Raw genomic sequence first — 22594 nt, forward strand, 5'->3', positions numbered from 1 at the left:
TGAAGACTGAAAAAGGAACTATAATGTTCTGAGTATGAAGGAAATATTTAGGCAAGTATCAACTGGCAGCACATAAGGCTAACTAAGAAGAATTGAGTCGCTGGTGATAAAATGAGATGAGAAACACAGCCAAGCCATCTTGGGTTACTTGCATTTTAGTAGCATGGGGTGAGTTACCAAACTATTTCTGTTATTTTTATTAGCATGTGATTAAGGAATTGACCAAATGTGAGACTGTTTGCTATAAATGTGAAATGACAGATAGACGGAACACATTTGCTTTGCTTTGCTCTACCAGAGAATTATAATTCCTTAATTTAAAAAAGTCATTCTGATTATACATATATCCTAGTCATGCTTTGTGAGTTGAGTTGTACCTCTTGACCTCATTCTTTTTAATTCATGATAATAATTTCTGCTCTCCAATCTGATAGAGTAATACTGATCTAGAGCAATTACACCGTGATGCTGTACCAAATTATTAAGATATGATTAGTTCTCTCGGAGGGAGGCCCAGGAGAAGTAGGGAGTCGATTTTATGGCATGGCTAGGTACCAAGGCAAGACAAAGGTGATAGAGATTTCTTCACCTTCTGAGATCAAATTATTTGGTGATTTAATATAGGCCAGGATGATCATACAATTAACAGTTATTTTGTATTCCATAATCCAAGGGTGTGTCAGCAGGGGGGGTGTCAAATCCATCTTCAATTTTGCCTTTTAAGAATTTTGCCTTTTATTTCAATGTTTAAGGATAAACACTGTTTACCCCTACAGTTTCAATGTTTAAGGGTAAAAAAGTCTCCAAAACACAGGGGGCACCTGGGTGGCTCAGTTGGTTAAGCCTCTGACTCTTGATTTCAGCTCAGGTCAAGATCTCATGGTCGTGGGATCCAGCCCCACGTAGGGCTGCGCCCTCAGCTGAGGGAGCCTGCTTCTCTCCCTCTCCCACGGCCCTTACCCATGCTTGCACACACTCACCAAATAAGTAAATAAATAAATAGAATCTTTAAAAAAAACCCTCTCCAATATAGTTAACAATTTATTACACATGTGTGAAAACTTTCAAAAATATACTTTTGAGCGGCATCTGGCTGGTTCAGTTGGTGAAGCGTGTGACCCTTGATCCTGGGGTTGTGAGTTCAAGCTTCACGCTGGGGGTTGAGACTACTTAAAAATAAAAATCTTCAAAATCAATAAATAAAATCTTAAAAAAAAAAGAAGTTTGCCTTTTCACAATTTTGCTTTTGAAATGTCCAATGGAAAAAACAAAACGTTAAAAGTAACTCACAAACCCTCTGTCATTGAGATCCTCCAGATAAAAGCTATTAGTGGAATGACATAAAAGCTCTGGAGTTGAAGGAGGAAGTGATTGTGGTGCCAGTAAAAGACCAGAGGCTCAATCCTTGGAAGGATCAATTAACTTTACTTTCTGCCTGTTTTTACAGACTGCTTCCCAGGTGATTCTGATGAAGGTGGTCCAGGGACCATGCTTTGAGAAACAGTACCTTAGAAACTAAACATAGTCCCGTCCATGGTCCAAAGGTGATTAAAATCTTAAGAGTCACTGCCTTTAAATTCTTTGCAAATTTTGCTTTTCATGGGAATATGTGCCTTTCTGATAGTGCTGATCCTGCTTCCTTCTAGCCAATAAATTACTGATGTAGAGATCACTGGATTAAATCATGTATTGGAGAGGTTGAAAACTTAAAATTTCAGCTCCAGTATTAATTTGCCATCTAATTTTGACTTAATAAGTTAGTTATTTCCCCTTCTGTAAGTTGAAAGTCCATCTAAGAAACATCTGGTAAATTTTGGATGAAAAACACTGAGAAAATGCTTGTATCACAAGATGAGTTTTTTCTCTACCTAGGGTTGCCAGATTTTACAGAAAGAAAGAAAGAAAGAAAGAAAGAAAGAAAGAAAGAAAGAAAGAAAGAAAGAAAGAAAACTGAATTACAGATAAAGGATGAATAATTTTTTGGCATAAGTCTGTCCCGTGCACTATCTGGGATATACTTATCCTGAAAATTCATTGGTTATCTGAAATTCAGACTTAACTGGGCATGCTGTATTTTATCTGGCAACCCTATCTCTACCACCACCCTTTTCCTGGAGCCTGCACTTTCCAAGACTTGGGCAACAGAAGAGAGCATTTTGTAACTCAAGGCCAGGAAGGAAATGAGCACTCATTTAGCATAACACAGGACAGGAGAAAGGCTAGCAGGAGATTAAACTTCCACGTTGGAGAAATCTAGGTATATTCTGGTGATGGGGAGCAAGAGGCTGATGTGGGGGAATGGAGGGGAGGACAGAGCATGGCTGGGCAAACACACACATGGAATTCCAAAGGAGGTCTAATCAGTTATTCAAGAAACATAATCCAACTTGCTTCTCTTGCAGCCTCAGAAAAAACAGAGAACCAAGGACTTCTTCAAACACAAGGCTTTCGTCATTTTTCCACTGCCACTACCAAAGGGAATGAGGTATTTCTATAGCAAGCAGCACAATCTTGGAACCACAGTGTGGCTTTTTTATTAACTCCTATATCCATCCACAATTGTGAGTCAAGAATTTAGATTGCAAAACTCACTGTGCTCTCTGGTTCCACAGGCTCCTTTCCCCCCAGGCCAGGTTTTGCAAGGGGTTCCCAGCTTCGTGTGCTACGCTGCTCTGCTCTGAAAAACCCAGCTTTGCTCCTTGCTTTCCTGCAAGGCGCAAGTCTTTCTTCCCTGCGGCTCCTGTCAGTCTTCACCTCCTAGTTCACTTTTCCTGCCTCCAGCTCTCCAAGAGCCAACATATCTCTCTGCTATCATTCTGATCTTCCTGCCCAAATATGGATTTACAATGGCAAGGCAACTGCTTTGCTCTGAATTCAGCCAAACAGGGGTACTTCGAGGTCACAGGTAACTGACGAGGGTGGAGGTGGTTTCAAAAATTAAAAGAATTTTCTTCCAGATAAAAAGAATGTATGCTCATTGTAAAAGAATCCAAACAAAATGTAAAAAACAAAGGAAAATAATATACCCTTAATCACAAGACCTGGAGATGACCACTCGAACATTTTGGGGAGCATTTTTCAATATTCATTTGTTCATTCATTCTTTCAAAAAAAAAACATTTATTAGTGCCTGCTACCTGCTAAAACACTGTTTTAGACACATGGGGTGATCAGTAAACAAAGCAGAAAAACAAAACTACGTATGTGTCCCTATTTACACACACACACACAAACACATTCACACATACAATTTTACATTAATGGGCACATACTATATATGCTATTTTGTAACCTGTTCTTGTGTGGAAAAATGGGTCATATGCCTCCCTATATGTCAGTGAGTACTGATTTATGTCATCCTTTTAATGTTTGCCTAGTATATTCTAGAGGATATATCCACCACCACAATTTATTTAATCATCTCCCTCCAGATAATCATTTCTAATTTCTGCTATTATAAAAATATAATGTGATGAGTATACTTGTACATGTATATCTCTACATACTTGTACAATCATCTCAGTAGGATAAATTCCTTGTTTTACTCCTATCTTGCTGGCCATTTCTTCTGTCTCTTTCGCTATCTTCCCCTTCTTTGCTTGACCTCTAAATGTTAAAGTCCTTAGCCCTCTTTTCTAGCTCATACAATCCCATGGCTTTAAACAGTATCCATAAGCTGTTTCTATCTACCATTTTGACATCTCCTCTTGAGCTCTAGACTCTTATTCAATGGCCTTTTTAGAATATCCACTTGTATGTCTGGCATTGAATCTCAAATTTAATGTAACCCAAAGAACACCCTTCATTTTGTCCCCAAAATATATTCTTATCTTGGTGTTCTATACTTCACAAAATGGCATCACCATCCATGTGGTTATTCGAGCCCCAAACAATGCATCAATTTAATTTCTCCTCTTTTCTTTACCCTCAGGCCCCATTCAAATGTTTTCAAGTCTATCTCCAAAATTCAGTTCAAATCTGTCCCTTTCTCTCTATATTTGCTACATTTATTTGCTACCATCTTAATCCAGGCCACTCTAGCTCCTCACCCAGGCTACCTCATTAACCTTCTAACTGGTCTTTCAGTTTCCCCTGTTGCTCTCCCACAGTCCTTCTTTACATAGTAGCCAAAGATCTATAATAATCATACTTAATGGGCACTTGGGTGGCTTAGTCTGGTGAGCATCTGACCCTTGATTTCTGCTCAGGTCATGATCTCAGGGTGGTGAGATCCACCCCTGTGTTGGGCTCCATGCTCAGCAGAGAGTCTACTGAGGATTCTCTCTCTCTCTTTCTCAAAAATAAATAAATCTTAAAAAAGATAATCATACTTAATGATAAAAGAACATAAGCATTTACTTGAAAACTCAGAAAAAAGAAGATGAGGATGCCTGTCATTACTGCTTGTGTTTGACATTGTAATCGAAGACCCAGCAAACACAATAGTATATGAAAAAGAAATAAGATCTATAAGGATTGGAAAGAAAGACACAATGATCATATTTGCAGATGATATAGTTGTCAATATATAAAATAAAATAGGATTTACAAGCCATTAAAACTGAGAGATTCAAAAAGGGTGATAGATATAGTAATATGAAAAATCAGTCTCATTTCAATATACCAGAAACAGGGATGCCTGGGTGGTTCAGACGGTTAAGCATCTGCTTACTGCTTTGGTCATGATCCCAGTGTCCTGGGATCGAGTCCTACATAAGTCTCCCTGCTCAATGGGGAGCCTGCTTCTCCCTCTGCCTGCTGCTCCCCCTGCTTGTGCTTGTGCTTTCTCTTTTTCTGACAAATAAATAAATAAAATCTTTAAAAATATGTAATATCTATATCTACACACACACACACACACACACACACACACACACACCAGAAACAATCAGGATATGTAATTTTTTAAAAAAAGGAATGATACTAATCAAAATATTTATTTTTAGCAAGGATCTAAAAATACATATACACAATATTTGTGTAAGAACTTTATGAAAAATTTTGGAAGTCATAAAATATGACCTTGTACTTCCAGTTGCAGGACAAGATGATGTAGAAGTACTTTTCCCTATCCATACCATTATGTATAAGTAAAAACTTCATGTTACATAGAAAACAAACTTTGGAAGACTCTGATAGGTGGAGAGAAAACTCAGACAGACTGGCTAAGGGCCTTGGCGACTGATGAGAAATGTTAGTAAGTTCCTTCTGTTTTATTTTGGCCTCATCTACCCCATACTAGGTGCTGGAGAAACTGGTAACCCCAAAACACAAAGAAGGACAGACCCAAAAAAGTCCCAACAAAAGCCTGCTCTCTCTAGCCGAAGTACCAGCAAAAGAGAAATGCAGTAGGACAGAAAACTTTTAACAATAAGTGTTCTCTAGTCCAGCTAAATACACACAGGAAAAAAAAGTGATCCCTCTCCCACTCATGCCAGCAAATGCAGAGTGGACAGCTTGGACTTCATCCTCCCCAGACTATAAAGAGGTATCTGGGGTGTTGTCAGAGAGGGCTGAGTGGGAAGCCAGGACTGTAACAAGGTCCCTCCTCCCATGGTGAAAGTGGCAACTATGTGGAGAGCCTACACTTCTACCTCCACCTGGCCATCATGAGGTTATACCTCTTCTTCCTCCACTGAACACTGTCAGAGAAGGCCTGCTGAAACCAAAGATTTCAACAATATAAGTCCGATAATAAAATATACCCAAGGGGTGCCTGGGTGGCTCACTGGGTTAGGCCACCGCCTTTGGCTCAGGTCATGATCTCAGGGTCCTGGGATCAAGCCCCACATCAGGGTCTCTGCTCATCAGGGAGCCTGCTTCCCCCCCACCCCCACCTGCCTCTCTGCCTACTTGTGATCTCTCTCTCTCATGTCAAATAAATAAAATCTTAAAAAAAATAAGATATACCCAAATATCAAAATGATTGGCAAGAACCAGGAAAACTTTAACATGAATGAGAAAAAATAATCAATGATACCAAGACTGAGATGACACAGCCATTAGAATTACCTGACAAAGATTTTAAGGCAGCCATCATAAAAATGTTTGAGCCAGTAATTACAAATATAAAAAGAGAGGGTAAAACACTCTTAGCAAAGAAATAGAAGATATAAAGTAGAGCCAAATGGAAATTTTGGAACTAAGAAAGCAAAATAACTATAATAAAAAACTCAATGGATGAGCTGAAAAAAACAAAAAATAAAAACTCAATGGATGGGCTCAATAGAGGAACGGAAGAGACAGAAAAAAGAAGTAGCAAACTTGAAGATTAAAAAAATGAAAATTACTGAGGATGAACAACAGAGAAAGTAGAAGAAAGAAATATGATCAGGACCTTAAGAACCTACGGGATCATATCAAAAGATATAGTATTCATGGCATCAGAATCCCAGAAGAGAAAGAAAGCAGGACTGAAAAAGTAATCAAAGAAATACTGGCTGAAAAATTTTCAAATTTGGCAAAAGACATAAACCTACAGACTCAAGAAGCTTGGGGGATCCCAAAGAGGATAAACCCAAAGGAATCCAGGCTGAGACACATGGTCAAACTTCTGAAAACTAAAAACAAAGAAAAAGTCTTGAAAGAGTCAGAGAGAAATGATACTTTTACCTATCAGGGAAAAACGATTCCAGTGACAGTGGGTTTCTATTCAAAATCTGTGGAGGTCACAGGAAGTGGCAATAATGTTTTTCAAGTGCTGGAAGAAAAAAACCACCAACACGGACTTCTCCATCCAGCAAAAATATCCTTCGGAATTGAAGGGGAAATCAAGACATCCTCAGAAGAAGGAAAATTAAAAGAATTTGCCACTAGTACACCAACACTTTAAGAATGAGTAAAGGAAGTTCTCCAAAAAGAAAGAAAGAATTTTTTTTTTTTTTAAAAAAAGGGATCTTAGAACATCAGGAAGTAAGGAGAAACAAAGGAAAAGCAAAAAATAAGGGTAAATACAAGAGGCTTTTCTTCTTCTTTTGAGTTTTCTAAATTGTTCGCTGGTTGAATAAAAAAAAATTGTCGAATATGTTTATCAATGTATATGGAGGAAATATTTTTTAAAGATTTTATTTATGTATAAATAAATAGAGAGTGACAGAGAGAGAGTGAGCATGAGCAGGGGGAGGGGCAAAGGGAGAGGGAGAGGCAGGCTCCCCACTGAACTCAATCCCTCAAGCACTTGGGGCTCAATCCCAGGACCCTGAGATCATGACCTGAGCTGAAGTCAGACCCTTAACCAACTGAGCGACCCAAGTGCACCTATAGAGGAAATATTTAAGACAATTATATTACAAACTGGGGAGGAAGTAAAGGGATGTAAAGGAAGGCAAATTTTTCACATTTTGCTTTACTAGGCAAAAATGACATCAGTTAGTATAGTAATCTTTGTATAGAACAGTATCTCTATACCAAGAGATACTCTTGGAAAACTGTAGGTAAATCAAAATGAAATTCTAAAAAACGCTCAAGTAACCCACACAGGAAGATTAAAAAAAAAAAAGAAACAAAAGAACAAACAGCATAAAAAAATGGAGATGTCTGAAATGTCACTCAACAGGTGAATGGTTCAAAAACCTGTGCTACATCCACATGGACTTATGTTCAGCCAGAAAAAGGAGAAAACTACTGATACACATAACAACTTGGATGACTATCCAGGGAATTATGATAAATTTTTTTAAAAGACACTCTCAAAAAGTCACATACTATATGATTCCATTTATATTTTATTTTTAAAAAAGATTTTATTTATTTATTTAACAGAGAGAGAGAGAGAGAGCACAAGCAGGGGGACCAGCAGAGAGAGAGGGACAAGCAGGCTCCCCACTCAGCAGGGAGCCTGACACATGGCTCGATCCCTGGACCCTGGGATCAGACCTGAGCTGAAGGCAGATGCTCAACCAACTGAGCCACCAAGCACCCCTGTATGATTCCATTTATATAACATTCCTAAAATGTTACTATTGTAGAGATGAACAGATTAGTGGTTTCTGCAGGTTAGAGACAGGGTGGGTGTTAACTATAATGGGGTAGCATGAGGGATACCTTTGTGGTGATAGACTAGTTCTGTATCTTAATTGCAGTGGTGCCTATACAAATCTACACATGATGAAAAGCTTAGAACTATACACAAACATTGCGCCAGTGTCAGATTCCTGGTTTTGATATTGTACTTTAGTTATATAAGACGTAATTGCTGATATGAAGTTTCAGTTACGTAAGACAAGTAAGTTCGAGAGATCTGCAGTACAACATTGTGCCTATAGTCAATAATTGAGTATTTTACACTTAAAAATTTGTTAAGGGGTAGGTCTCATGTGAAGTTCCTTACCCTAAAACAACAACCACCGAAAAGGGGGAGGAGGAAATTTTGAGAGGTGATGGATATGATTATCACCTGATTGTGGTAATCATTTCACAAGTATATGCATATCTTCAAACTATCAAATTGTATACATCAAATACATCCAGCTTTCACTATATCAATTGTTCCTCAATAAAGCTGTGTAAAAAAAAAACAAAACGTGACCACGGTGAGAAAATGGGTGAACAGTAATAGGGGATGTCTCTATAATACATTTCCATCACCCTGTGTCTCCATAATTACAGTGACATAAGAACTTTTGAAAGATAAACTGTGATCAGGTATGAGATGTCAATTATCTTCAATTTAATCTATAAATTTAATTCAGGTTCAATCAACATTGCAAAGGATTTTTAATGGATCTTAACAAGCTGATCTTACAGTTTATGCTGAAGAGTAAGGCACCAAGAATAGAAAAAAAATTTTGAAGAAGAATGGAGGATAGATTATCAAGACTTATCATGTTATAGCAATTTTAAAACAGTGCCATATTGGCATATGGGTAAATAGATCAGTGGAATAAAAAAAGAGCCTAAAAATAACTCATATAAATCTGTGGGGAGTAGGTATATGACAGACATTGATTATAAATCATGGAAGAGGGGTGCCTGGGTGGCTCAGTCACTTAAGTATATACCTTTAGCTCAGTTGCATGATCCCATGGTCCTGGGATCGAGTCCCGCATCAGGCTCTCTGTTCAGCAGGGAGTCTGCTTCTCCCTCTGCCTTTCCCAACCCCCACTCATGTGTGCTCTCTCTCTTTCAAATAAATAAATAAAATCTTTAAAAAATATATAAATCATGGAAGATATGATAGACTTTTAATAAATGCTATTAAAATTATCCATGTGAGAAAAGATAAAATTAGATAACATTTAAATCCTACCTAAGAATTATTTTGAAGTGAATTAAAGATCTAAATGTTATTTTTTTAACTTCATTCATTTAAATAATCTCTAAACCCCATGTGGGCCTCGAATTTATAACCCCAAGATCAGAAGTCACATATTCTTCCAATTGAGCCAGCCAGGTACCCCAAAGATCTAAATGTTAAAAGCAAAATTTTATAACATTTTGATGCAAATATAGAGTACCTTTGTGATCTTGGAGTAAGGAAGAATTTATTAATCACACATGCACACAAACTCACAAATTTTAATAGAAAAGACTGATAAACGTGACTGCATTAAATATTAAAATGTCTATAGAAAAAGAAATGATACTATAAAGTTAAAGACAAGTCATACAGTGGGGAAGACATTTGCCACACACAAAATTTAAAAAGAAAACATATCCAAAAGATATATAATAAATATATTTTGAAAAGGCAACCAACCCAAAAGAAAAATGGGCAAAGAATACCAATAGGCAATGAGCAGAAGGACCTGGAATGATCTACAAATATATGAAAAGATGCTCAGGGAAAATAGTATTTAGTATTCAGGGAAATACTGTCAGACTGGCAAAAATTAAAACTCAGAAGTTGCCAGTGGTATGGTGTCATGGGAACATGTAGACCACTGGTAGGACCAGTAGCAAAATAAATTGGAAACAATCTAAATGTACATCAACCGGGGAATGAGAAAATTAAGTGCCAATGGTTGTACTGTAGGTTGCTGTTCAGCAGTGAGATGACTGAAATTAGTACATACCTACATGGACTGATCTCAGAAAACAATGCTGAGAACAGGTTGACAGTAAGTGGGAGATAAAGGGAACTTCAGCTTTTCCTTACGTATTTTACTCTTTTTATTTAAAAAAAAAAAAAAAAGGAAGATGGAGCACCTGGGTGGCTCAGTCAGTTAAACATCGGACTCTTGGTTTCCACTCAGGGTGTGATCTCAGGGTTGGTGGGATCGAGCCCCGTGTCAGTCTCTGTGCTCTGTGGGGAGTCTGCTTGAAGATTCTCTCTTCCTCTCTTTCTCTCAAATAAATAAATCTTTAAAAAATGGAAAACAAAATAAATGTGGCAGTGTATTTCCACTGTGCATGGCAAGAACATACGTACTTGCTATATTCTTCTCTGAACTTCCCTGTATTTTGAAAGCTCTCAGTATAAGTGAAAGGTGTGGTGTGAGATGCTTCTGTTAAATATTCAATTTAGGGAACCACCATATTAAGGTACTAGTAACTTATATGTTAACCTTTCCAGGGACACTTTTATTTTTATTTTTTATTTTTTTAAAAGATTTTATTCATTTTTTTTTGATAGACAGAGATCACAAGTAGGCAGAGAGGCAGGCAGAGAGAGAGACAGAGAGGAAGGGAGGCAAGCTCCCCGCCGAGCGAGAGCCCGATGCGGGGCTCGATCCCAGGACCCTGGGATCATGACCTGAGCTGAAGGCAGAGGCCTTAACCCACTGAGCCACCCAGGTGCCCCGGGACACTTTTATTTTTAAAGAAGGCTTCAGTGTTTAATCCAAAGCTTGAGGCACCATGCATTGCCATCACTCCGACCAAGTGATAGTCTCCCGTTAGGTTGGACAGCTCAGAGAGAATAAAACATTTTCTCACTCAGTGATGGTTTTATTCTTTATAAATAGAACTGCATTTAAAACAACTCCGCATGGAATGAAATTTAGAGCCAGGTTTATGGAAACATGGACACCTACATGCAAACAAATCCCTTCAAATTTGATCAAACATTGATTCTATCCTGCTCATCAACCTGGAGTGGACTGAACACAATTTAAATATTTCTTGGTTTGTCTGCTGAGTATCAAGTCTCGTCCAGAGCTTGGAGACTCCTATTCCCTTCACCCCCAATCAACTCTGCCAGTTGTTTAAATGGCTCGAATATTTCTGCAGCCACGGTTTTTAAGTGAGAGTTGTTTTATTGCTTTGGGCATGTTCCTTCTCCTAGCCAGTGCTCAGAATTTTAACTATCTCACTATTCAATTTCTCTCTGTCTCTTTCCATGGGGGAGAAACTGGATTTCTGATCCACACAGCTTGGCAAAGGCTAGCAGGGAGCAAGAGATTACAGCCAGATGTACATCTGCATGTCAGCAGCAAGAAGGTCTGGGATGGTGCTTTTTCAATCAGAAGGGAGTCATTTTCCCCCTCTCGAAGGAGAGGGCCTCCTCCCTCCCATCAGATATTTGGCGGCTAGATGCTCACTGATTAATTACTGAGGTTTTATCTACACACAACTGGTTTTCTAACAACAATCCTAGGAGGCTTCCAGTTAATTCCTGAATGCGCTTCTTATTTTCAAGAGAACTACCCTCCTTTCCCAAAGCATAGAAATAGAAAATAATAAAATAGTTCAAAGAACAAAGCATAATTTTTAAAAAAGATTTTATTTATTTATTTGAGGGAGAGAGAGAGAGTTACAGAGAGAGCACGAGAAGGGGGAGGGTTAGAGGGAGAAGCAGACTCCTCGCTGAGCAGGGAGCCCAATGTGGGGCTCAATCCCAGGACTCTGGGATCATGACCTGAGCCAAAGGCATTTGCTTCACCGACTGAGCCATCCAGGTACCCCTAAAGCATAATTTTAAAACAAATGATTCCACCACAATTTCTAATATTAGAAAATCAAGCACCAGTGGGAGAGTGTTTTCAGGGGCAGGGAAACATTTTGAGTACCCTTCCAATCAGAGCACCAAGCCAATCAGTTATTTTATTTGCACATCACATGAGGTATCACTCTTAATCTCTTCTGGTCAAGTCCAGAAATCCATTTTATATTGGAAAGGTAAGGCAACATAGGCATCCTTTCTCTGTACCCCAACAGCCCTCCATGGACCTAAGAGAGATAGCATATCAAGTTCATTATTAGTTAAGTTCCTTTTTCTAGGTTGACTCATTACTGGGATTTTCCATCTGTTTTCCAAGACATATGAAGTCCCCAATACAATCACTCCATGAAACCTAACCTGAAAACTGCCTCTTCGATCACATTCTAATTTTTAGGAGCTCAACACACAATGTGGCCAATGCTAGAAGGAGTTGACTGCAAAAGTATAATTATGGGTTCTCCAAAACAAGCTAAATTTGCGAGAATGGGTTGACAGTTACTAATTAAGATCTCATCTCTGTATCGGGGGAAATACTGGAACCTCACAAATGAGCAGCAATTTCAATGACAACTTGCTATGCAAAATTTGGGGGCAATCCAAATGAAAATGTGGGTACTACAGCTCTGAAAACCTACACCTACCCATCCCGCCTCCCCAAATTCATCTCTCTTCACTCTCCCAATAACACACACCGTGTGGGCTGCTCCAATTCGAAACCGCAAGACAACTGACAGATGACATTCACATGCGTGACATATCCTCATGGGTGTACTTGGGGACTACACGATTTTTGGCACACCAGCTATTAATTGGGCCCTTTTCTCTCTCATTAAAACATACTGAAACACAAGCAGGCACGAGCGATGCTGTTATTAGAAGGATAACCTTGAATCCATTCCAACTTGTAAGTAATAGTAAATCACTCGGCAATGTCGGTATGTTCACTCCTCTCAGAGACAAATTATTTATGGTAACACTTTACAACCAATCACAACACATCAGCTGTGGCTAACAATGGCTCCTCTTGTCACATCAGTGACCTGCCATGCTCTCACACGCCTCTGCATGTGCTTTTCCCTCCGCTCCAAAAGGTCTAAAACCCCACCTAATAAGTCCACAAAACCAGTTTGTTGATTGACTGAAGGACTGAATGAATGAAGTGCTTGCGACCTCTGATAAGCCTCCCACTGCGTTTGTAATGTTTGCACCTTGGGCCACAGCCACGCTCCAATGAAAAATAATATTGTGTTACGAATAGGAAAGTCAACTGTGATTATGGGCAATTTTCTTAACCAGAAAGCATTGAGTAGTAAGATGCTTTGCAGCTGTACGTTTTTATTAAGGACCATTTAAATAAACATAAAACATGTTTGCCAAGAGAGGGTAAAAAGACGGATGCAAATTTCAGCCAGAAAATAGGCACATTCATTTTTTTTTTTTTTGCATTTGCCTTAAAATGTGCCCCTAAAACACCAATTACCCTTGGATGTCATTTTTGACCAGCGACAGGGACCAGAAATAGTGACTTAATTTAGGCAGGAGTTTACTAGGACATAATATGGCTACTGTGCCTGGCGTCTTTCTTGGTCATAAAAGCAGTAAGGAAGTATGACATAACGTGGTGATGGTAAATCAGAGCCTGAGCCATTTTGGTTGGCAGAATTTGAAGGACAAACATTACTTCAGGAGCAGAGAAGACGTGCCTAATTACCTCCGTGCCTGGGCTGGGTTCCCTGCAGCTTGGGTCGTTCCTGGACTCAGGTGTGTCTACACGGCCCGGGGCCACGTGTGCAGGGGCAGCATGGCTGGGTGAGGAAGTGGGCACCTGGGAATGTGAGGACCGGCCACCGACCCCCTCCCCCCCCCCACCCCCACACCACCTCCTCTCCAGGGAAGTCAGGCAGCTGAACCAAAGGAGAAGGCAACCTCCAGGGGCCCTATGGAGCCTACAAGGATTGAGACTGGGGAAAGAGGTCCCCGCCACTGGTCCCAGCCGCTCTGCTTGTGAAGTGGCAGGGAGCTGAGGCCCTGGCATTTGTGGATCTGCTGTTTTTACCTCTGGCCAGCCCAAACCACCTCCTCCTTGTCTCCTGAGGTTTCCCCATCTGCACACAGCTGAGGCCCGAATTGGCTTGGGGACTCACCCCCACCGGGACTGACCACGGTCTCCAGAGGGAGTCTTCCTCTCTCCTCCTGGCTTGCTGCACTTTCAGAGCTCAGAAACCTTCATTCCTCCGCAGCTTTTGTTTGACACTGATAACCCTCTCCTCTCTCGCTTCTGTTTTTTTCTGTCTGTCTGTCTCTGTCCCTTTACGGAAATCGGCTCCCCTCTCATAGTAGGGTAGACTAGAGTAGAATCCCAGCAAGGCTTTCCCTGGGGGTGTCCATCTCTTTGTCAGAGCTTTTCTTTTTTTTCTCTCATTCCTTACTGGTATACCCCGAATCCCAGTAATTCTCCACATTTTTTCATTTTAATTGCAGCAACACACACAGAACATAAAATTGACATTTTTAAAAAGATTTTATTTATTTATTTATTTATTTAAGAGGGAGAGAGTGATGGAGAGGGAGAGAAACAGAGATCAGGACCCTGAGATCAGGACCTGAGCTGAAATCAAGGTCGGAGGCTTCACCAACTGAGTCGCCTGGTGCCCCGACATTTTTTTAAATCCAAAATGTGTGTATTGGGATCATTTCCCACTCCTCTTCGTCTTGGGTGCTTTCAGTGCTGCGTCTGCTTGGAGGAACCTGCTTCTGTAAGCCTCGCTTTTCCTCCCGTGGGCTGGCAGAGGACAGTGGAGCAGCCAACACACAAAACTACGATTTGTACATGGCTCAAGACAGTAGTGACTCTGTTGGATCCCAAGCACTTCATGCCTGTGAAGCAGGAGCCGGGGCTCTGTGCCAGGTGCTTCTTCTTCTTGCGCTTCCTCTTCACCTCTTCCAGGGATGGGTGGAGGAGGTCCTTCGTGAGGAGGTCCTTCTGGTGGGGTGGTTGTCGGCACCAGAAAGGCCATAAAATTGACATGTTAGCAATTTTCAAGTGTCCAGTTCAGGGGCATTAAGCGCATTCACCCTGTGGCACGGCATCTTTCTCCAGACCTCTTTTCGTCTTCCCAGACTGAAACTGCACATTAAACAACTCTCCTTTTGCCCCGACTTCAAGCCCCTGGCAACCACCATTCTACTTTCTGTCACTAGGAATGTGACTACTCTAGGTGCCTCCATGTAAGCAGAATCATACAGAATTTTCATTTTTTTTTTTTTTTTGGTGACAGGCTGATTTCACTTAGCCTCATGTCTTCAAGTTTCATCTGTCGTGTACAGCACGTGTCAGAATTTCCTCCCTGTTTAGGGCTGAATGATATGCCACTGTATGGACATACCACCTTTTGCTTACATTGCTTCCATCTTCCAAACTTCCCTCTGAAGTGTGGAAACATTAGGCATGAGTGCCCAAAGGGCTAAAGCTCTCCAGTGCCCCATGCTCTGCTCTCCAGAATGCTCATCTTGGACTGCCAACAGCCTCCACCAGGTATTATTAGCGGGTAGACCAGTTGCTCAGTGGTTGGCACACTCTTGTGCTTAATCTTCACAACAACGGAGTAAGGTGAGTGTTACTCCCCTGTAACAGAGTCTTCTACTGAGACACAGAAAGGCTAAGCCACTTGCCTAAGGCCAAACAGTTAATAAGTAGCAGAGCTTGGATTGGAAACCCCTAGTCAGGCTCGTCTAACTCAGACGCATCACTCCCAGTGCCCATGCAAGGCCCAGAGGCCCTCTTCCACCAGTTCCTTCTGTTTGGTTTTAGACTGGGTTGGTTTGTAAGAATAGTAGAGCTGACTCTACCCATTGACAGACCACTGACCACATGTGCCTGGAACGGCCCATTGGATCCTGAAATCCTGGCCGCCCCCCCTCCTGCACACACACATGCATGAACACACACTCTCTCTCACACACACACACACACACACACACAGAGTTCCGAAATCATTCTACTTTGGGGGCTGTCAAGACTTCTCTATTGCTGTGTAAGCCAGGCAGCGAGCATCATTGAGATGCTGGGATTTGTATTAACTTTGTTCATCAATTAGCCAAAAGAAGCCACACCTGGACTCTGGACTTGGTTCATGTTCTTGGACCCACAACTCTTCCATAAGCTATTTGTTTCACTTCCTCTCCGGAGGCAATCTGCTCTTGAATGGACTAATTTTTAAAAAGTATCCAGCATTTGAAAATGCTAGAAGAATTAGGCTTGAGGCTTTTGGCAGATGTTTACCTGTTCATGTAAGTGTGACTTAGAAGCCCGGGGAACATCATTTTCTACCAAGGAAAAGAAGGGCTGAGGGGCCTCATGGCTGAGACTTGGGTGTGTCTGTGTGTGTGTGGAGGGGTGCCCCATGGAGGTGAGAGAAAGCCTAGTGGGGCTGGGAACTTGCAAATAGAAAACACAAACTCAACTGCTTCAATTTTGCCAGGAGCTGGCCAAGTCCATAGCTCTCTCGGATGCTACCCCAAAGGCTGGCCAGAGTGGCTATGCACATGCCGGTACCCTGGGCAGCAGCAGGCCCAGCTGGGTAAACAGAAGTGCAGGAGCAAAACAAGTCAATAAATCATGGCACGGCTCTAGGCTGCCCCAGTCCCCTCCTCCCTCTTCCTTTCCAGCTCCCCCGGGTCTCCCTATCAAGCAAATGGGCCCAGGTGTCCTTTGATCTATCTCCTTGCCCTTCACAAGGGAGAAACATATCTATAGGAAGGGTGAGCTCAGCCCCACCTGTGACCTGCCCCAGGGCTCCTTGCAGGGAGCTGTGAGCTTCACACATCCAGCTGCTAATGGCAAAAAAGAAAAGCAGACCTGGGGTGTTTGAGAAGCTACAGGCTGGCCTATGGTTAGAGAGGCCCTGGGTGGTTGACCTTTAGAGAGTTATAGAGATGAATGGGCCTGTTCTCCACCTCAAGCAAGAGCCACTGCTTATACTAAGCACACAGAGCCCTGATGGGAGCAGAGCTGAGCTCAAACTCCACCACCGCTCCTTTGCCTTGTGTTTTTCATACACATCCTGTGCTCAAATTTGGAGCTCTCACATTTTGGAGATCCCTCATCCTGCTAGTAAATGGACATATCACCCACTGTTGGGTCATTGATCCTTCCTCCAGGAGGCCCACATAGCATCCTGTTCTACTGGATAGAGCTCTTCTGATTGCTGTACCCCCAGTGCTTAGAATGGTGCCAACTTCGTTCTAACAGTGCCATAAAGCAGATTAAATACTTGTTGAGTTGAATGAATGAACTGGCATAATGTAATGGTGGAAAGGTCAGTCTCTGAAGTCAGAACAGAATTCTAGCCCAGGTTCTGCCAGTTTGACCTTGGCAAAAATAACTTCCCTTGGCCTTGGTTTTCTTGTCTATAAAGTAATAGTATCATAAAAAGAGTAATGTGTGAATTAAAAAAAATGCATGTACTGCACTGAGCCAGTGCATGACCTGTAAGTCCTCAGTAAAATGTTAGTTATTATTATTATTTTGTATATCAACTCCAGGCAACTGGTCTAGATTGCTGGGGGGTGCTGAATTGAGGATTCTGTGGTCTCAACCCAACTTGATGGAAAAGAGTGCTCTAAGGCCTGCTAGGAGTGAAGACAGGAGAAGTGGGAGCTTACTTACAGGATTTGCCTTCTCTAGTTTGGCCATGAAAATGGCCAACACTGAACCATCTGGAATACTCTTCAGGGAGAAGTACATTGTGTACATCTGGCAAACTGCTTTTATCATCCATGCAGGTGTAAGAAAAAAGCTTAGGGATTCAGTGGGGACTGCCCCCCACAGTAATGGCAGGGGTGAAGAGTAGGTCTGCCTACTAAAATTCCAAAACTATTCAAATATCCCTCTGCTTTCCCAAGGGTCAGAAATAACATTCTTTTTTTAAAGATTTATTTATTTATTTGAGAGAGAGAACATGAGTGGTGAGAGAGGGCCAAAGGAAAGGGAGAGAATCCTTAAGCAGACTCGCCACTGAGTATGAAACCCCACACAGGTTTCAGTCCTAGGATGCTGAGATCATGACCTGAGTCGAAATCAAGAGTCAGATGCTCAACAGACTGAGCCACCCAGATGCCCCAGAAATAGCATTCTTCATCAAAGAAGCAGACCCTGATGGGAAGGCACTCCCCTATTCTTGAGTCTCTGGTTCTTTAAGAAGAATGACTGTCTTTCCATGTGCTTGAAGCCTGTCAAATGGCACACACTATATTTCAAACATGTGAGTTGACATCATGTGAGCAATACTGCACTCATTTCCAAAGCTATTTCAACTTCAAAGGACATGTCAACCACATTAGTCCCACCTAGGTATGTAGCACTTATGATCAATAGGTACCTGATGGCCAAGAAGACTTAGAGGCCCATGTATATTTAGAAATGGAGCCAAGAAAGGGAATTTTTGACTAAAGGTAAATGAACCTAAGTCTTGTAAAGTTTGAGTTCAGCTGTAAACACAAAGCACATGAAGTCAGAGAAAGTCTTAAATTCTCTATCTGAAAACACTCCAATGACATCATCTCGAACCTGTGAGTGTCTTTGGGGTCTGGAGAAGTGTGAGCCAGGAAGCCTCCATGAAGGGAAAAAAAATGTTGCCAGAGACTTCTGGCTCTCAACAAAGCAGTAGGGTGGACTTCGGCTCTGAGGGGCACTGTGAGGGTAGGAGTATGACCTCTCACTCCCCATTCCCTTAACCACCTTTGCCAAATAACGAACTTGCCTTTGTACATTACTTGAAAAATACCTAAAGAACACCCTGCTCTCCAGAAATACCTCCTTCTTGGCCTCTCCAAGAGACTTGGACTCTCCCAAGTCACCTTTTTTTTTTTTTTTTCCTTTTAACAGCTTCAGGGCTTGACATTCCTCATGATCAGAGAATTTGGACAGGGTAACTTAGGGAGGCCTTAGCAAACAAGAACACGTGACTCAAGCAAGTAGATGCCATCTGGTCAGTTAGTAGGGCTTGTGGGGAAGGAGCACTCAACAGGGAACCAATTATGAGAGTAGTCTCAGGGCCTAAGGTCCCAACGAGGGGCCAGCGACCTCAGAGATCTAATCCCAGGACCTGGCTACTTGAGGCCACTAGGGGCTGGACACAGCAGCATAAGAGGGAGATTTGAGGGCAAAGAGAACAAATGTTTACATTTTGCCTGGAGTCATGCTGAGCAGCACTTTTCTCAGAGTCCTTCCTTCTCACAAGACAGAAGGGAGACAAAGCTGAAAGACTGCTCGCCTCCTTCTCCCTGTATAACTCCCTCCCTTGCCAAATGAATTGGATACAAAGGGGCCTGTGAATGACTGTATTTGGCAGAAAGGCTAGGTCCCCTCTTTATGGGTTGCTTACTGATAAAGAATTTATAATAGTCATTCTCTAAATAGAAAGAATTTCATTTTTGCCTCACACCTGGGCAAAACTATGGACAAATACTCTTTATGAATACAGATGAAAAAATCCTCAACAAAATGCAGAATGGGTGAATCCATGGAGACAAAAAGTAGACTAGTGGTTGCCAAGGGCTAGGAAGAGAGGAGAATGAGGAGTAACTGTTAAATGTGTATGGGGTTTCCTTCTGGAGTGATGAAAATGTTCTGGAACTACATAGCACTGATGATTGCACAACAGTGTGAATGTACCAACTGCTGCTGAATTGGACACATTGAAATGATTGAAATGGTGAATTTTATGTTGTGTGTATGTTACCGAAATAATAAAAAGTCTTCAACAAAATATAGTTGATCCTTGAAGAATGCAGGGGACAGGGGCACCAATCCCCCCATGTAGTAAAAAATCCACATGTAACTTTTGATTCCCCAAGAACTTAACTAATAGCCTACTGATGACTGAAAGCCTCACCAAAAACGTAAACAGTCAACTGACACATATTTTATATGTTATATGTATTATATACTATATTCTTACAATAACATAAACTAGAGAAAAGAAAATGTTAAGGGAATCATTAGGGAGGGGAGCCTGGGTGGCTAAGTTGGTTGAACATCCAACTCTTGGTTTCAGCTTGGGTCATGATCTCAGGGTTGTGGGACTGAACCCTGTGTCAGGCTCTGCACTGGAGCCTGCTTTGGATTCACTCTCTCCCTCTCCCTCTGCCCCTCCCCCGCCCTCTCTCTTTCTTAAAAAAAAAAAAAAAAGAAAATCCAGAGAAAATACATTTATACTACTGTACTGTGTTTATTGAAAAAGATCTACATATAAGCAGACCTACGCATTTCAAGCCCGTGTTGCTCAAGGGTCAACTGTACCCCAATATTGAAATCAGCAATGTATAAAAAGGATTATACACAATGACCAAGTGGGATTTTTTCCCCAGGAATTCAAGGTTGGTTCAACATATGAAAATCAATCCCTATAATATGCTATAGTAATAGAACAAAGGACAAAAGCCACACATTCATCTCAATAGATGCAGGACAAATATTTGACAAAATCCTGTATCTTTTCATGATAAAAACATTCAACAAACTAGGAATAGAAAGTAACTTCCTCAGTCTGTCAAATGGCATCTATGAAAAACTCATAGCTAACATAAAATTTAATGGTATAAAGACTGAAAACTTTGGGGTGCCTGGGCAGCTCAGTCAGTTAAGCATCTGCCTTCAGCTCAGGTCATGATCCTAGGATCAAGCCACATGTCTGGCTCCCTGGTCAGGAGGGAGTCTAGTTGTCTCTCTCCCTCTGCCCCTCCCTCCCCACTCATTCTCTCTCTCTCTCTCTTGCCCACTCTCTCTCTCTCTCTCAAATACATAAAATCTTTAAGGAGCACCTGGGTGGCTCAGTCAGTTAAGCGTCTGCCTTCAGCTCAGATCATGATCCCAGAGTCCTGGGATTGAGCCCCACATTGGGGTCCCTGCTCAGCAAGGGAATGTGCTTCTCCCTCTCCCTCTGCCCGTTTGTGTGCCTTCTCTCATGTGCTCTCTCTCTCTCTCTCTCTCTCTCTCATAAATAAAATCTTTAAAGTAAAGTAGAGTAAAATAAAATAAAATTTTTTTTTTAAAAAGAGCCTGAAAGCTCTCTCCCTAAGCTCAGGAATAAGACAAAGATTTCTACTCTCACCACTTCTGTTCAACATTGTACCCGAGGTTCTAACCAGGCCAATTAGACAAGAGAAAGAAATAAAAAAGACATCCATATTGGAAATAAAGAAGGGGAAATATCCCTATTCAATGATGAGATAATCTTATATGTATATAATCTTACATATATAATTTTATATGTGTATGTATATGTATGGATATAATCTTATATGTATAAATTCTAAAGAATCTATCAAAATAACATTTTAGAGCTAGTAATCATGCTCAGCAAGATTGCAGGATACAATATTTACAAAAAAAAAAAAGAGAGAGAGAGAGACAAACCAAGAAACAAACTCTTAACTATAGTGAACAAACTGATGATTACCAGGGGGGAGGTTGGCAGGGGGCTGGATTAAAGAGATGATGGAGATTAAGGAGCACACTTGTGATGAGCACTGGGTGATGCATGGAAGTGTTGAATCACTATATTGTACACCTGAGGCTAACATAACACTGTATGCTAACTATACCAGAATTCAAAATAAAATAAGATCAATAGTATTACACAAACCATAATTTTTCTGAAAAAAATTAAGAAAACAATTCCATTTACAATTAAGGAATAAAAAAATTGGGAATAAATTTAACAAAAGAGGTGTAAGACTTGTACACTGAAAATGATAAAACATTACTGAGTGAAATCAAAGAAGACCTAAATAAGTGAAAAGACATTCTTGGCTGATGAATTAGAAGACAATACTGTTATGATGGCAATACTCCCAAAATCAATCATTTTGAATCAAACAGGTGCAATGCAATCCCTAACACAATTCCAGTGGGCTTTTCTTGCAGAAATTGCCACGCTGGTTCTGAAAGTCATATGGAAATAGCAACAGACCAGGAGCTAAAACAATAAAAACTCAAACTCTTAGAAGAAAACATAGTTATAAAGCCTCATGATGTTAGATTAGAGTAATGGATTTTTTAAATAGGACACCAAAAGCACAAGTGACAAAAGAAAAAAGAAAAGATCAATCAAACTGTGTAAAAATCAAACACAATCAAACTGTGTAAAAAAAAAAAAAAGCCACATACCTCAAATTATGCCATCTAGAATGTGAAAAGACAGCATGATGAAGGGGAGAAAATATTTGCAAGTCACACACCTAATAAGGGACTTACTTGTATCTAAAATATATAAAGAACTCTTACAAACTTAGTAACAAAAAGACACATGACCCCATTAAAAGTGGGCAAAAGATCCAAAAAGATAGTTCAGAATCATTAGCCACCAAGATGTTCAGCATCATTAGCCACCAAGAATATGCAAATCGGAACCATAAAGAGAGGGGCACCTGGGTGGCTCAGTCAGTTAAGCTTCTGCCTTTGGCTCAGATCATGATCCCAGGGTCCTGGAATCAAGCCCTGCATTGGGCTCCCTGCTCATCATGGAGCCTGCTTCTTCCTCTGCCACCCCCCCTTGCTTGTGCTCACTCTCTCTGAAATAAATAAATAAAATATTTAAAAAAAAAACTATAAAGAGATACTGTTTCACATCCACTAGAATGGCTATAGTGAAAAAGATTAATAACAAGGATGTGGAGCAATTAGAATGCTTGCACACTACTGGTAGAAAT

At 40.9% G+C, this 22594-nt stretch overlaps 2 protein-coding genes across 3 annotated transcripts in view; both read right to left on the bottom strand.

Moving 5' to 3' along the window:
- The window catches only part of PLAC1 (placenta enriched 1), a 179562-nt gene that overhangs the window by 116162 nt on the left and 40806 nt on the right, over nt 1-22594 (bottom strand). Inside the window, exon 1 of one of the 2 annotated variants that reach the window (XM_032330469.1) lies at nt 2593-2747. The exons of the other annotated variant lie outside the window; for it this stretch is intronic. The gene's annotated coding sequence lies outside the window, so the exon portion shown is untranslated. Of the gene's footprint in view, nt 1-2592; nt 2748-22594 lie in introns of those variants that run through there. 2 annotated transcript variants of the gene reach the window in all.
- LOC116582758 (40S ribosomal protein S27-like) lies at nt 14557-15157 on the bottom strand. Its single transcript, XM_032330474.1, has one exon. The coding sequence runs from the start codon at nt 14907-14909 to the stop codon at nt 14604-14606; it is 306 nt and encodes a 101-aa protein (XP_032186365.1). The 5' UTR covers nt 14910-15157; the 3' UTR covers nt 14557-14603.

The sequence above is a fragment of the Mustela erminea genome, chromosome X (assembly GCF_009829155.1).
Source record: "Mustela erminea isolate mMusErm1 chromosome X, mMusErm1.Pri, whole genome shotgun sequence".
Lineage (NCBI taxonomy): Eukaryota > Metazoa > Chordata > Mammalia > Carnivora > Mustelidae > Mustela > Mustela erminea.